The sequence below is a fragment of the Tachysurus fulvidraco genome, chromosome 23, assembly GCF_022655615.1.
Source record: "Tachysurus fulvidraco isolate hzauxx_2018 chromosome 23, HZAU_PFXX_2.0, whole genome shotgun sequence".
Taxonomy (NCBI): Eukaryota; Metazoa; Chordata; class Actinopteri; order Siluriformes; family Bagridae; genus Tachysurus; species Tachysurus fulvidraco.
This window is the reverse complement of record NC_062540.1, coordinates 16498013-16513146: the sequence shown is the minus strand read 5'-3', so window position 1 is coordinate 16513146 and position 15134 is coordinate 16498013. Positions and strand designations below refer to the sequence as shown.

The following is a 15134-nucleotide window of genomic DNA, read 5'->3' as shown; positions in this document are numbered from 1 at the left end:
CTGGATGTTAGCTTTGCATTACTTTTATCAGGTATTATAGCATCACAAAGCAGAAATGTTGTACACTTTGTCAGTTTGATACAAACTGTAGCAAATATGGAGAAAGCAATGCTGGATAGAACTTACTCTGCACTTCCAAGAATCAGGGGGTACAGAGTCCATGGCTGGCTGCAGACAAAATGTGTGATAGCCCTTGTCACATGCATCACAGACCAGCATTTTGGAGTCTTCCCCCGGTTGCCTAAACATAGGACGCATTTTAAATGTAGTGAAAGGTCCAAGATGTGACCTAAATGTAAAACAACCACACCTATTTTTATGGTTGAATGACCAAGCTCTCTTAAACATACCTGCAGGTTTGGCACACCTTACACTCTGGGCATTGCCAGCCAGAGCGCTGGAGCGGTGTGGCACTGATCTCAAGACAGGCATCATGATAGTGTTGCCCACAGCCTGTGCAGAACAGTAACCCTGTCAGCTCTCCTGCAGAGTCACATACCACACAGCGTGCCTCCTCTCCAGCTGAATAAAGAAAAAAGATATTTAAACAAATCCAATAAATTAACCAATGATGGTGCGCTTATTCCTTAGACAGTGTTCCTTACCCATCTCTTCTGCCTGGTCTATGTGTTCAGGACACAGAAGAGCCAACTGCTTCATGGACTGAAACGATCCACTCGCAGCCGAACAAGGGAAGTGGTAGGACCGTGAGCAACCAACAGCACGGCACCTGATGGTCGCCCCCATCCTTTTACAATAATCACATGGCTGTAAATATAAAAAAATATATATAGATGTTCAGGAGGCTATTATTTTACACTCTTTTAAGTCAAGAGTCATCTCTAAGTGTTAAGTGATTTTAGTCCACCTGCTGTATCCCTGAGATGACCGCTTTATCCACATTTATCAGCTCTTCTACATCGCCCATTTGCACCCCTTCTGACCATACTGCACACCAGTGGTGAACCCAACAGCTTCCTGTATCAAAATAAAGTATAGAAAAACACTATAGACATGACTTAATGAATGCAAAATAAAAGATATTTTGAACATACCTTTGTAATCAAAGAGAGACACAGGACTGATGGGTTCGGAGAAGCCAATGGAAGACAGGTCATCATTTCCAGCTAATGGCAGTGAGGAGGTAGATGGCTCCAGATTGGGCCAATGGGAAGAGGGCCCGAAACACCGGAGCTCCCTCTGTCCATGAAGACTTCTCTCGACACAATTGCAAAGCGCACAGGCTCTGACAATCTCCCTGAAGATACAAGTCATTATTGAGATAGTCATCCACCACAGTCGTAAATTAAGCCAGAAACATATGTGATCTTTTGATCATGGACACCATAGTGTGTATTTAAACAAAAACCATCTCACAAACATTATGCATGAAAAAGAAAAAGTGGAATATAAATAAAAGACTTTACGCTGGTGCATTGGAAGGGTCCACAGTAGTGCCTGAGATGTCCTCTGCAGCAAAAGGGGCTTCTGATTCCCCCTGAGATGGGACAATCTCGTTTGAAGAGGCACCGTCATCAGCTGGGAAGCACATGCCACATATAGGTCAAAATGTACACGCGCAAGAGACACAATAAGGTTCTCAGGCTTGTTCTTTCATGCCACAGAAACGGGTCTCACACTGGTCTTGTGAATAACTGCCACAATGAGCATTCAAAGAAAAATAAATTAAATATATCCAAGAGAAACCTATTGCGGACTTTGGATCTCTCAGAAGTTTGTCCGATAAAAAAAATATATGGCACTCAATCACACACAAATTTTTAATAAAAATGTAACCAGCATTTGCATAGTCTTTATATAGCAGGCAAAAATACAAAAAACAACAAACAAACAAACAAGCCTAAAATAACTAAACATTTACTTGCTAACCTGCTTTTTCCGAATCATTTTCTTCGCAGTTTGACTTCTGCTCATCCATTCCTTCTCCTGAAGATGATCTCCCTAGAAGAGACCTGAAACAGGCAATAATTTACATCAAACCTACAATAACTACAATGAACAATTTTATGAATGTAATTAGGTTTGAATCTACAAGGTTCAACATGATATAAGGATCACATAAACATAGATAAGCATCTAAACTAACTAGTTTCCAAACAACCTGCAAAGTTAATAAATAATCTCTCGATTTTTAAAAAGTCAGACTATTTCATGAGAGGATTAACTGAACCTTGCGTTCAACTAATACGTTGTTCGTGCCACACTGCACAGTGATATTTAAACAAGACATTATGTGCAATACAAACCATTAAATCGCATTCGTCACCTCAGCTCATTCTCTTAGTTTACAAGGGGAGCGACAGTCAGCGACAAACAAAAGCTAACGATCTGTGACTGTTTGGTCCTAAATACGTTTATCCGCCAGTTAGCTGCAGATTACAGTACTTGCAGCTAGGTTAGCTTAGCTCGATCGCTAGCTTGCTAACCGGGGTTAACAAACTCTCTGCACAAAAATCCGGTCACCGCTCATAGACCCAGAAATATAAAGCAACAAATGCATCGCGATATGGTCGCTAAGGGTAACGCCGAGTAAAATAAAATATTTAAACTGCGTACATAATTAATACGTAGTGCTACTTCCTCCATATAAAACAACACTAAACGGAGATACACAAAGAAAACACAACTTCCGAGTGGCTCGCTTCCTGTGACGGTTCACAACCACTCCGGGCTGAAACAAAGCTGCGGCTAGTTAGTTCCGTCATAAAAGCTTAAACCTAAAGACGTCTATAAGAGAGAGACTGGAACTGAGCAGCCTGCAATCCTCTGATAAATGTCTGTCAAGTTATACATTACACTATGGGATTCCTGTTTGATATATTTTATTTGTCCATCTCTCTCATCTGAAATGTGCTTGGTTGTCATTAATACAATTTTTGTGTTGTAATTATTAATACGAGACTTTTATATAATTTCAAGTGCTCATATAATGACAAACTGACCACAACACAGCCTTAAACTATACTTTGTTTTTCCTAGTTTAAACAAATTTACATTGCTGAATTATTGATTCTTTAATCGTTGATTAATTTTCTTTAGCAGCAGCTCTGAGACTAGTCATTGTTGTTACTTAAATGTTTATCTATCTAGATATACATCTAGATCTGGATCTAGTACTGGTCCTCTCCCCTTCACTGTTTTTCTGCACACCTTTTTTGCACAGACACTTTAACTCTGGACTTGCACAGCACAGTACCACTTTATACACACCATACCGCTCATGGACACTTTAAGGACAATAATTAAAAAACATACGCATATATATATATGCATCATGTATATACATTATATTTCACTTACATTTTCATATTTTATATAGTTTCTTTTTATATAGCTTATACTTTTTTTTATTATTATTATTTATCTACCTCATTTTGTTTATATTTTTTAATCCCAAATTGCATTCCTTATATTTGAATACCGAACAGATGCAAAAAGCATTTCAGGGCATGTCGTAATCTGTATGTATGTGTATGTGACAAATAAAATTTGATTGGATTTGATTTATATTAATGTGTTGAAGTAGGTTAACATTTACTGTATATACTGACAACTAATGCAAAGAGATGTACTGCTTGTACATCTACATAAAACCTAAAAAGAACAGTTATACTATGAGGTTTTTTAGGCGCGGGGGGGGGGGGGGGCTTTCACTCGTATTGCCAGTACCGTTAAAAGTCGTTGTTCCCCCACATCCCTTTATTTACATGTGTTTCCTCCTATGACAACACACCATTGGGTAAAGGAAACTGAAGGGAAGCAGCACTGGTTAGAAGTTTTATACTGTTTTTTTCTCTCTCTCTCTCTCGTGGTATTTCATATCCAACACTTTATTTCAACCTTCATCACAGAAAAAAAAAAAAAACATGATCACATCTGTGTTAACCATTTTGAAAGATATTATATAAATAAAATATACTTTGAAATGTAGAGAAACCAAAGGAAATTTGTACTAAAATTAAGACTTTTGAATATGTTTGTCATTTATTTTTTGGATTAGAAATACTTAAGAGAGACCTGATTACACTAACAGGGAAGGGATATGATCCATGTAAATAAGCTGTAGTACCTGTAACGTGCACATGCAAATGTCTACACACTGTAGCTCCACCAAATAAAAACAAACAAAAACACACAGTGGAAATAATGAAAGAAAAAACCCTATTTGTGTAATCTGGAGGTAGAAAGAAAGAAAGAAAGAAAGAAAGAAAGAAAGAAAGAAAGAAAGAAAGAAAGAAAGACACTACCAAGCTGTTAGCTAGCAGGTTCATAAGATTCCACACGCTAATGCAAGCTGTCAACGTTAGCTTAATTGTGAGCTTAGCTTAATTAATTCTGAAATTGATGTTTATTCAAAGTAGACCTTTAAATTCATACAACAAAACGATTTATCATGTTACTAAAGGATCGATACGCAAGGTATTCACTTTCAGAAATCTGAAAATATAAAGTACGCAGCTAAAATCGTCTCTTTCTCCTAATCCAAAATAATGGGACGGTGGACTGCTAGCAAACTATTCGACACATACGGCGGGGAAAGTTGCCCTAACTAGCGACGTAGCATAAAACGAGCAACATAAACATGACTAGAAGTCCACGAACAACATAAAACACAATCTGTGAACTGTAACCGATAATTTACTGAACTTTAAAAGTAGTCCGTAGAATATAACTTGTTCAGAAATGAGATTCATAGCGAACTCTTCTAGCTAGTTAGCTTAAAAGCATATCCATCCGCGGTAAAGTGTGTTACACACAACGTTTCTTTAACGTTCGGAGGGGGAAAAACATTAAATACCAAGGCGTTTATCACCTGTAAACCTAAACGGAATGTATGTAGATGCGTACACTAGCTAGTTATTTATTTAGATACTATTAACCAAACAACAAACTTAACGTTTTCGTTTACACAGCTATATATGTTTGGCGAACCAGGTAACACTTAGAGCACATGAAGCTAGCTAGACTCCTGTCAGTAAAACAGGCCAAAGTTGGCCACAAGCAGTGTCCGTTTACCAACATACTAACACTAGTGAGGTGAAACAAGCTAAATATAAGCTAAAGATACTGTTTGAACTTCACTAGGCAGGTAGTTAGCTTGCTAAACTAACCTATCGCTAACTTAACAACAAGGGCACACCAACCGTGCACCTTAGCTAGATATACAAAGTAACGATTTGTTGTTGTTTTGTTTGTTTGTTTTTTTCTTTCTGACGAACGACTCTGAGATCATTTAGACTTATGAAATAGCTAGCTAAGATGTATGTTTTTAAACTTTGCTAATTGGTAAGTAAAATACGTAAGAAACTCGCAAAGCATTTAACGCGTCTACAATCTTGTATAATAAAGTGTGCCAGCTCAGGTACGAGGTTAACAAGTACAGTAAGGTAAACGACACGAATAAACACCGTGCACCACTTCACCACAACACGCTAGCTAGCATGGCAACTTCATTCCCAAACTAGCAACAAAAAAACTAACAAACCCCAAAACAGGTTATAAGAGTTGAACTCACCTTACAGAACGATACTCACGTCCTCATACATCATTAAAAAACAGTCCTACGGACACAAATCCGTGTGTATTAGTTTCATTTCATAAAGCTGAGCAGGCTGAGCACTGTGTTGCGGATTGGGGGAAGTGCCCGAAGCCCTTGGCTGCTTGTAAACGCCTGCTAACTTGATCATGTATTAGCTAGCGTACAAGATGGCTAACCAAATTAATCATATTGTACTCCTGTAGGCAAAAAAAGCAACTCAAATCTCTGCACAGGAGGCTGGATGGTAACCGTATTTGCTAGTTTTGCTCGCTTCTTTGCTAATTTGAAGCAGTTTTTAAGGTTAACTGCGTAGACAGCTTTTCACTTTTCCTGTCTGAGCGTTGTTTTGTTTTGTTTTGTTTTAATAAACCTCAACAGACTCGCAGGCATTGACTAAGTTCGCTTATCTGTTGTCCAGTAGTAATAACACCTCTATCGTCGACTACGAATAACGTGAGCTAACGCTGTTGTACTTTGCTAATGCTTCACTAATGTCAATTCTTTGTTTCATTTCCAAGTCATTTTTTTTTATTTCTCAGACATCCATTTTATCACATCGTTCTAGATAAGACTGGCTATGCTGCATTTGTTCGTGATTTTTCTTCCATGTTTTACACGGAGAGACGAATCAAGCAAACAATTGTTTTCCTTTTCTATCACCAAGGCTTAAATACTCCTTTTTTTTGTTTTGTTTTTAGCCGTGTGTTGATGTGAAACAGTATAACGCAGGTCTACGACGGTGTTAGACGTCCACGGATGGCTACAAAATAAATTGCAGCCATTTTCCAGCCAGCTTGTTTAACATCAATAATCATTGTGTCGCTTTCACTTTGTGTGTTAGAATGATGCAAATACATCCCTTTTCAAAATGTTCCCGAATGAAAACACATGTACGTTTCGTTTATTTGTTTTATGTTCTCTTCTTACAAACGGATATATTGTTCCTGGGTAAAATATTCTGTCAACGAACCTTGATCACATGTCTTTTTTTGGGGGCGCATTTCCAACCCTAATCATGCATATTTTAGAGGGCATCATGCACACACTCAAGCTGAAGAAGATACAGGAACCCCACATGGACTTTGGGAGAATATGCATATTTTAGAGAAACTAAAAAAGTGCTGCTGATCTGATTAGCTATGTGCAGGACTCTATAGTCAGCTGTTGTGTGAAATCAGGTATAAGTGCAAATAATACAACAAGGTACCTGGAGTGAATTCATCCATTTGTTTTGTTAAAAATAAAATGACCCCAAACTATGCACTAGTTGACACATCTTTAGTAGCCACTATAACCTGGTACGGACTAAGCCTAGAAGTCTAGTGGAGCAACACTCTTTGGAGCACCAGCCCATTACAGGGCATCATGCACACACTCAAGCTGAAGAATACACAGGAACCCCACACGGACATTGGGAGAATACTTTGAGTGTGTGCATTATGTCCTGTGATGAGCTGGTGCTCCAAAGAGTGTTGCTACACTAGACTTCTAGGCTTAGATCATACCAGGTTATAGCACATATGGTCACCAAGCCTATGAACCCCACACTACTGACCCTAGAATTTTGAGGCAATAATGCTGCCCACTGTACCACCATGCTACCAAAATGACCTTCGTCATATTTATATGAATTGGGGAGTATAGCAGATGCACAAAAGGAAACCAAAACATTTTTAGTATGGTTATACGTAAAAGAAGTGAAGTGACGTGACATACAGCTAAGTATGGTGACCCATACTCAGAATTCGTTCTCTGCATTTAACCCATCCAAAGTGCACACACAGCAGTGAACACACACCGTGTGTTGGATGTTGGATGTTGCACCATTTGACCTGTGAGACACGACATCTCGTTCCACTGCATGTCTCAACATATAGAGAACTTGACAAATAAAGAAACTTGAACTTGAACTTGAACACACAGCCAGAGAAGTGGGCAGCCATTTATGCTGTGGCGCCCGGGGAGCAGTTGGGGGGTTCGGTGCCTTGCTCAAGGGCACCTCAGTCGTGGTATTGCCGGCCCAAGACTCAAACCCACAACCTTAGGGTTAGGAGTCAAATTCTCTATAGGCCACGACTATTAGAAGTGATTTGAAAGTGTGTAAAACATTAGCTACTCTAAAGTGATTAAAGAAAACGCTTAGTGAACTCTGATACTTGGTGTCCTATTGTCTGAAAATAAGTAAATAGACATTAATTTAATTAGATCAATGAATTATGCCATTTAAAATGGCATGTAAAAGCAGTCAAACACGAGAGGAAATTCCTTAGTAAACTGATCTAAACAAGTATTTGTATAATGTAGACTATACATTTACTATAAACCATATACTATACTATTAAACTAAACTATAACTACTACTAAACTATATATCACCTCAAATTTTGAAAATTAATTATTTATATATACTTGTTAAAAGTGCTATACAAATAAATTTGAATTGAATTGAACTTTTTACACAATACTGTAGCTGGTGACTAAGCAATTTGGAATAGTAAACGGATACATGCCTGTCTTCAGGATTAGAATTAACCAAGAAGTCTAGTACCCAAAGACCTGATTGGTTTGCAATGATAACAGAGCGTGTGGCTTCCTGATGCAGTGTCTCCTATTGGTTATATACAGATAAATCTCGGAAAGATCTTAGGTGGATTTGTGCCCATCTGCAGCCTCCATCAACAGGATAATCCTCTTTATACATCTCAACAGCTGTCCAAAATACTAGAAAAAGAAGCACAGGTTAAATATATATTGTAAATTCTGCTACAATGACTTTGGATTCTGTTAGTTGATGCAGTCAGTTAAAAAAGCTTTTTTATTCCCTTATATTTTTATTTACACGTTATGTACATCCCCATCACGGGGACCCTTGCAGAAAAGCTTGAATGTCATCTAATCTGATTTTGATGCTGAAACCGATGCTATTTGTTTTCATTGACAGAGACCTTTAGTTTTAAAGGTCATATATGAATAATATCTATCACTGTAACTCTTATTGTTTACACTTTAGCTTTTGTGAAAACTATCCTTAAAATGGTATGTGATATATTGCTAAAAAAAACAAGGATTATAAATAACAGACTGTTTGTAAATTTTAAAATCCCTGTATGCCGTTTGGTGAATTTTCTAGGATAATGTACATCCTGACCATTAATAAATAACTCGTTTGTGGTCATCGAAAATGTGTAATAACCATGTTAGATTTCATAAGCAGAGATCAGCAATTACCAGGTCAAGACGCGCTGTAAAAGCGCATATTGTCCACAAGGGGGAGTAAAATATTGTCATTTCCAGTGAAGCGACAACCAAGATAAAAACATTTTCAAGGCCCTTAACTTAAAATAACACAGAATAGACAGACGCTTCAAAATATCCATAATTTACCAGATTCTCAACTCAAAATATCAAGTATCAAAAATGCTCATTTCATTTGCAGTTTATTTTTTAAGGAACCATTCTATAACAATTCCTATAGGTTTAAGGTAGAGTCGTTGTTTTATTATAATTGTGCTAAAATAGAAGAATTGCATAGTCTGTCTTTAGATTAGCTGTGCTGCCCAAGATGTAATTATGAATATAAATAAATAAATAATAATAATAATAATAACAATAATTTAAAGTGCAGGTATAAATAAAGACATGAAGTCATGAGATTAGTTACAACAACATTTAAATGTTTATATATTATAAATCCCAAAGTATAAAAATAGCCTTTTTTCTAAGAAATATTCCCTCTTCTGTATAAAAATGTTTACTCTGAATCTAACATTAACATGTGCCACAGTCAAATAACAACCGTTATACTATACAGTGTATTTCAATTATATAAATGACCACAACAAAACAATTGTACAGTAAAGGGAATTAATAATACTATATTACATATCAGTTCATTATATAATTTGTATTTTAGGTACTGTGAGTTGCCTTTATTTGGTTAGAATTTTCTGACCTTAACAGAAAGATATCTCCTTTACTGGATCTTCAGTCACAAATTGAGGTTTACAGAAAACCTGAGCAATTGTACAAAGCAGCCTTGCATACCAGTGAACCCCTACTTGTGCTCCATACAGACAATCAAAATATAGCATAGAATTATTTTTTCTAAAACATGTGCTGTTCATTTTGTTTACTGCATTGTGAACTACACCTGAACTGTTATGTATCACACTCGTCTGTCCTTCAGAGTGGATTTGGTGGGATGGAAAGTTTGTGTGAACTTCAGCAGCACCTTGCATCACCATTGTTAGTGGATTCGATGCCATGAATACTCGTGACAGTCCAACCAGGAAGCGAAGAGGCCCAAATGCCCAGTGTGCCAGCCTTTGATCCTCTATAGATGCGTAACTGGATGCCAGCACACCATCCACAAAAAGGTTGCCATGTTCTGTTAATGGAGCATAGACCCCAATTCTTTCTTCCTGTGAGACAGAAACTATTTTGGAAGGATGCACATGACCATCCTGTCCACAAATTAATACATAGGCTCCTCTTGTAACTTGACTAGCAAAGCTAGCATAGTACTCATTGTAGTCTAACTTGAGGTTGGGAGCCATGAAGATGAGGTGATTGGGTGTAATTGTGAGTCTATGCCCATTTTCTGTGCTGAGAATCAAGAAAGTGGACCTGTGCTCAGTGTCTAAATGTAAGAACAGGAGAACACGGCTGAAGATTATGCCACCGGACTCAGACAAAGCAAGCACTGAGTCTCCAGGGCACAAATGAGACATAGGCTTTTGCACTCCTTCAGCCACAGTCACGAGTCCTGAAGCTGAGAAACAGCCTCCTTTCTCCACTGCAACAGAGTGATCTGCAAAAAAAGGGAAACAAAGCAATGGCAATAATTTCACAAGGAGTAATTCGCAATGTTATGGATATTATGAAATATATGCAGACGTGACAATAAAACTTATAAACTAATAAAAATACTTTGGGGTGGCTTTTTTATAGGGTGGATTTTCAGTACAGTTGAACAACTATTTAAGGACTTGGTGCCTCTCTACCTCCATCATCAAACAACAGTTAAGACAAAACTCCCCAATTTCTTCAATACAGTTCCAAAGAACTGTATATTATTCTGGCTGCTCACAGTGGTTTGACACTTTACTAAGAAACTTGTAGGTTTATTTAATTGGCCACCCTTGTACAAGGTCCGGCTTGCATTCACCAGCCCCTCTGCTCAAAAAAAGTCATATAAGTACATTCAGATAGAACAAGATTTACCAGCTTTGACAGAACAGTGCACATGATACTTGGACTCGTAGTACACCCAGTCAAACCCAGCCTCGACAGCCAACTGCGCAAGGAGTCCATACTTTTTTATGTCCCTGTCTGAGGTGGTTATGTCCACGGCACGTCCCTCATAATGCAGAGAGCCAGATGGATGATTATCATCCTCGTCCCAGGCCTCGGTCACTCGTAGTCGAACACCTGGCCATTGGTTCATAACTGCAATGGCCAGTTTATTTAGGCAATCCTTACAGCGCTGCCAGTAATGAAAAGAAATATGTTATTCACAGAATCAGGATGAACAATAAAACGAGCTATGAAACCACCATAACACCACACCTAGGCATGATTCTTTATTCTCGGCAGATTCCACTTTCACATTGCCTTCAGCAAGCTGCTCAAGTTGAACAAAGACTAAACACCATAGCACTGGATTGTGTTTTGTCTCTCTGCTTTGGTTTTGTTCACTGGTTGACATCAGCAGATTTTGTCTGTACATTCAGCTCTGATAAAGGCCATCTACAACCCCCTCAAAAAAATGCCACTAACAATCAAAACAAAGCTACTGTAACTAATCTCTTACATTCTTTGGCCATCTTCAGCTATGTTAGAGAGTAAATTCAAGGTCACATTTTTTTTTCTCACAAGATAGTAATATTTTCACACAGCCTTTTATACATGGTTAGTCAAATGGTGGTGCTATTACTGTATCTGTTTTAGCTTCTGTCTGTTCAAGAGGATGAACAAATTGTGGTTTGGTTTTTTAACGTTTCAGGAAAAATGTGGTTTGTCGTGAGAAATTTTATGTTTCACAGTGGAGTATATTGAGACCATTCAAGAAGAGTGAGAAAGGGCAAGTGAAAGAGACAGGAGGTCAAGAAAAGGCAAGCAGAGAAGAAAAGGCGAAACCCAGTCTGAGTAAGAGGGCAGATTGGTGGAATGTTTGGGCATGTATTTGTGAATATGACAGAGAAAAGTGAGAAATTAAGCCAGGCGAAAAACAAACCAGGCCCATTTTTCTCGCAGTGAGGTTCGACAGAGGAGTTTCATTGTCAGAACGACAATAGAGGCTTTTCCGATGCTGACATTACTTCAGCAGGCGGGAATTCTGTACAGACAACCCCGCAGAACTACCAAAACATACACAAAGGACAGCTTTCAGTGCTGGACAAGGAGAGGGCACATGCATACATACACATACGCCAACTCGCAGCCTTGGCATCAGAAAGGTACCTGTGACTCAGCAGGACACACATAATGTGTAATGAAAATAATTTAAGGTCCCAGCTATGACTTGAAGGATTATGTCCTAAGAAACCGAAATATTACTTTCTGAGTTATATCTTGTGTTTACTGTGTGAACATGTGCAGCACATTACCCAAAGTATGAGTCTGCTGCTGAAATATGTCACAGATTTCTTTTACTCCCACTAAGACTTTGTGAACCAATTTTAAAGATTAATGAGAAAACATTCACTGTACCACCAAAACACTTATCTGTTCAAGTTAATAATGAATGTGCACCTTTTTTTAATCATTAAAGGAATTTGTTCAGTTGTGGATTTCACAGAGTTTACCGCCTCGTCTACTGATTTAATTACATGATCACAAAAGGGAAACAAGAATTTAATAATTTCTTAGCACCAAACACCTCAGTTGAAGATTAATGAATGGCTTCATACTGGGCATAGACTTGTTAATCCATGTTTTATGTGATTAGCCCAAAACCTGGCTTGGTGTATAAAAAAGCGCCTAAATTTAATAAATTAGATTCAAATTGCCTTAAAAATAACTGTGGATTGTCATTGTGCTTTATTGTTTCCCAACTCACTCCAAGGTGAGTGCTAAGAACCACTACGGTGTGTTTTAAGGTTAAAACTTCACTAAGCTGTCCATCTAATACATAGACGACATTGTACAACTTTTTTTTTGGTTGTTTTCATAAAAACTTAGAATTAAAACTTACAAAAGAATTACAATGCAATGGATGATGGATGGATGGATGTAATGAAAGGAAAACTGCAAGGATGTACATAAACCATAAACATTGAATACACTTAACCAGTGAACCACTTCATTAACCATTACCCAGCTTCACTATTACCTTAGTCATGAACCGGTCCGCTTTAGTGCGCTCCTCATCTTTGAAGTCAATGTCAGGGTTGTAGTTGCACACCAGCTCGTTGAAGCGCTCCGAATGGCGCGTTATCTTTCCTTCGGCCCTGCCGCTCGCGCCCAGGTTGTTTTCGGAGACGTTGGGCACGTGCTGCTTGTAGGCCAACGGTGTGAGCCTGCGTGGCCTCAAGCGCACGCCATAACCCGGACCGGGCCCGCAGCCGTGCACCAGCAGCCACGCGCAGGTGCACGCCGCCGCCAGCAGGCCGAAGCGTGGAACTGGCGTCATTTGGTGCGCGCGCTCAATACGGCCCGGGACTCCACGGCGCGAGCGCAACAGCACTAAACACCTGCTGGCATTTCAGCGCGAGACAGTATTTTCCACGACGGTACCACGAGCCCAAATTAGCAATGCACGCTTTCCCGGGGATCGGAGGTTGTAAATCATTAACCAGACTGAGCTGTGCGACGGATCATAGTCATTCTTTGAACTCGCACGTAACGCATTTAAAATGGTCTACAAAATCAAACATTTGAGCAAACAAGTGTTTGCTTTTTCGGGTTAATAGAGCTATAGAGGCGTTCAAGGGCGACTCCTAAGTCGCTTCCATTTACATGTCATGCTGACCGCAGTTCAGACACTCTGAGTTATCTGCTTGCACCTCATCCTTTAAGAGATGTGCACAGCCGCAGGTGTCTCATCCTAAATGTCATCGTTAGTGTTCTCCGCACCTTGGACAGCTCCAGACAAAAACAAGTCAGCTGTCCTAATAATAATAATAATAATAACAATCTACCTCTATATACCATCAGGCTGGCTGTAAACGCGCTGGAAAAGAAAGCGTAGACTTCCCTCCGGTGCTGGAGTGCCGAGGATTTTCCGGTGTGTCGCCGCCGCTTTTAAACAGCTCCGCTCTGGCTGCATGCTTATGTGAGCGGACGGGACAGGACAGGACAGGGCAGGACAGGACAGGACCGCCCCCCTGCCTTCCTGCGCGCTGTCCGCACACGCGCCTGTCCACTGTCGCAGTCTAAAGACCTCACCTTAAGAATGTCCTATAAGATTACTGATTCATTCTGCAATACTCAGAACGTAAACATTTTATTATGTTATAAAACTTGCACATTTTTACAAGTTCCAAGTTGTACAGTCACAGGAAAAAGGCTACTAAACTGTATCCCTGTATCCTCTTTTACTAGCTTTGCATTTTGTAACTCAAAAGATGGAGGTACCTTTAAGGCTTTACACACACACACACACACACACACACACACACACACACACACACACACACACACACACACACACACACACACACACAAAATAATCATGGTACATTGTACATTGTAATATTATACATGGTATAAAATAACACAAAAAAAGCCTTATAATTGATACAGAATACGACTGAGCTCAAGATTAAGGATCTTGCCCGATGACACAACTTTCTGATGTTAACCACTGAGCCACCACAAATAGTGCAAAGAGTTTGCATTGATGCAATGGTAGAAAACCAGAGTACCCAGAGGAAACCCACAGAAATACAGGGAGAACTGGGATTGTACCCAGGACTTTGAGTATAGCTGTGAGGCCACATTACTACACATAAAGTTTCCTTAAGTACATTTTCAATACTATATACGAGTGTTTGACTACACTGTTGAATTAACACTTTAGAGTACAAAACTGATTGTTACCATGTAGAATTGATTCTTACAAGATTGAAACTTTAAAGCATTTACATAGTCAAGCTTGACACATTTATGACTATATTCAGTGATTCAGTGTTGCAAATACTGCTGTACAATCAATGTTTTAAGCCTATACATATTTGTTACAGAAGCTTGAATTAGTGTGAGGAAAGGTAGAGCAGGCAGGTATAATAATATCATACAGATGTACATATTTAAATGAACACCTCACTTAACACCTCACCATTTAGCAAATACATGGCCTACTCGGTAGTGCATTATTAAAAGTAGCTGAAACAAATGTTTGAAAGTAAGTACATAACATCAGATTAGACTTTTCTAGATATGGTTATTTCTGCATTGACTTCCTACCTAAGGGCATGACCAGTGGGTTACAGACACTATCTGTCTTTCCCCTTTTTTGTTTGCTCCTTTTCCAAAAAGATGCGAACTAATTGTACGTAGTCCCTCAACAGGCTTCTCAACAGGGAACACCCATCTGCTTAAAAACATCATATATATTTTTACTTTTCTAGAA

At 38.8% G+C, this 15134-nt stretch overlaps 2 protein-coding genes and 1 long non-coding RNA gene across 8 annotated transcripts in view; 1 reads left to right on the top strand and 2 right to left on the bottom strand.

The window, feature by feature from the left end:
* The window catches only part of kmt2d (lysine (K)-specific methyltransferase 2D), a 29130-nt gene extending 23450 nt beyond the window's left edge, over positions 1-5680 (bottom strand). For 4 of the 6 annotated variants that reach the window (XM_027170417.2, XM_027170420.2, XM_027170419.2 and 1 more), the window contains exons 1-8: positions 5537-5680; positions 1891-1973; positions 1428-1539; positions 1056-1258; positions 869-978; positions 606-768; positions 351-522; positions 127-241 (exon numbers count right to left, since the gene is read on the bottom strand). In XM_027170417.2, the coding sequence (XP_027026218.2) occupies positions 127-241; positions 351-522; positions 606-768; positions 869-978; positions 1056-1258; positions 1428-1539; positions 1891-1939 (924 nt within the window). In that variant the 5' untranslated portion in view covers positions 1940-1973; positions 5537-5680. Of the gene's footprint in view, positions 1-126; positions 242-350; positions 523-605; positions 769-868; positions 979-1055; positions 1259-1427; positions 1540-1890; positions 1974-2267; positions 2655-3690; positions 3712-5536 lie in introns of those variants that run through there. The other 2 variants (XM_047806878.1, XM_027170418.2) reach the window with 2 other exon arrangements.
* Positions 5681-5879: 199 nt separating this feature from the next.
* LOC113658177 lies at positions 5880-6529 on the top strand. Its single transcript, XR_003444334.2, has 2 exons — positions 5880-6013; positions 6259-6529. It is a non-coding gene; the product is annotated as an uncharacterized LOC113658177 (long non-coding RNA).
* Positions 6530-9213: 2684 nt separating this feature from the next.
* On the bottom strand, positions 9214-13695 carry dhh (desert hedgehog signaling molecule). Its single transcript, XM_027170672.2, has 3 exons — positions 12894-13695; positions 10784-11045; positions 9214-10370 (listed from the first exon to the last, which is right to left on the bottom strand). The coding sequence occupies exons 1-3, from the start codon at positions 13191-13193 to the stop codon at positions 9514-9516; spliced, it is 1419 nt and encodes a 472-aa protein (XP_027026473.1). The 5' UTR covers positions 13194-13695; the 3' UTR covers positions 9214-9513.
* Between the last annotated feature and the right edge of the window lie 1439 nt (positions 13696-15134).

Coding starts and splice junctions, on each gene's coding strand:
- dhh (XM_027170672.2), bottom strand. CDS start 13,193: ATGACGCCAGTTCCACGCTTCGGCCTGCTGGCGGCGGCGTGCACCTGC. Junction 11,046..12,893: donor CGGACCGGTTCATGACTAAG/GTAATAGTGAAG, acceptor CATTACTGGCAG/CGCTGTAAGGATTGCCTAAA. Junction 10,371..10,783: donor GCACTGTTCTGTCAAAGCTG/GTAAATCTTGTT, acceptor CTTTTTTTGCAG/ATCACTCTGTTGCAGTGGAG.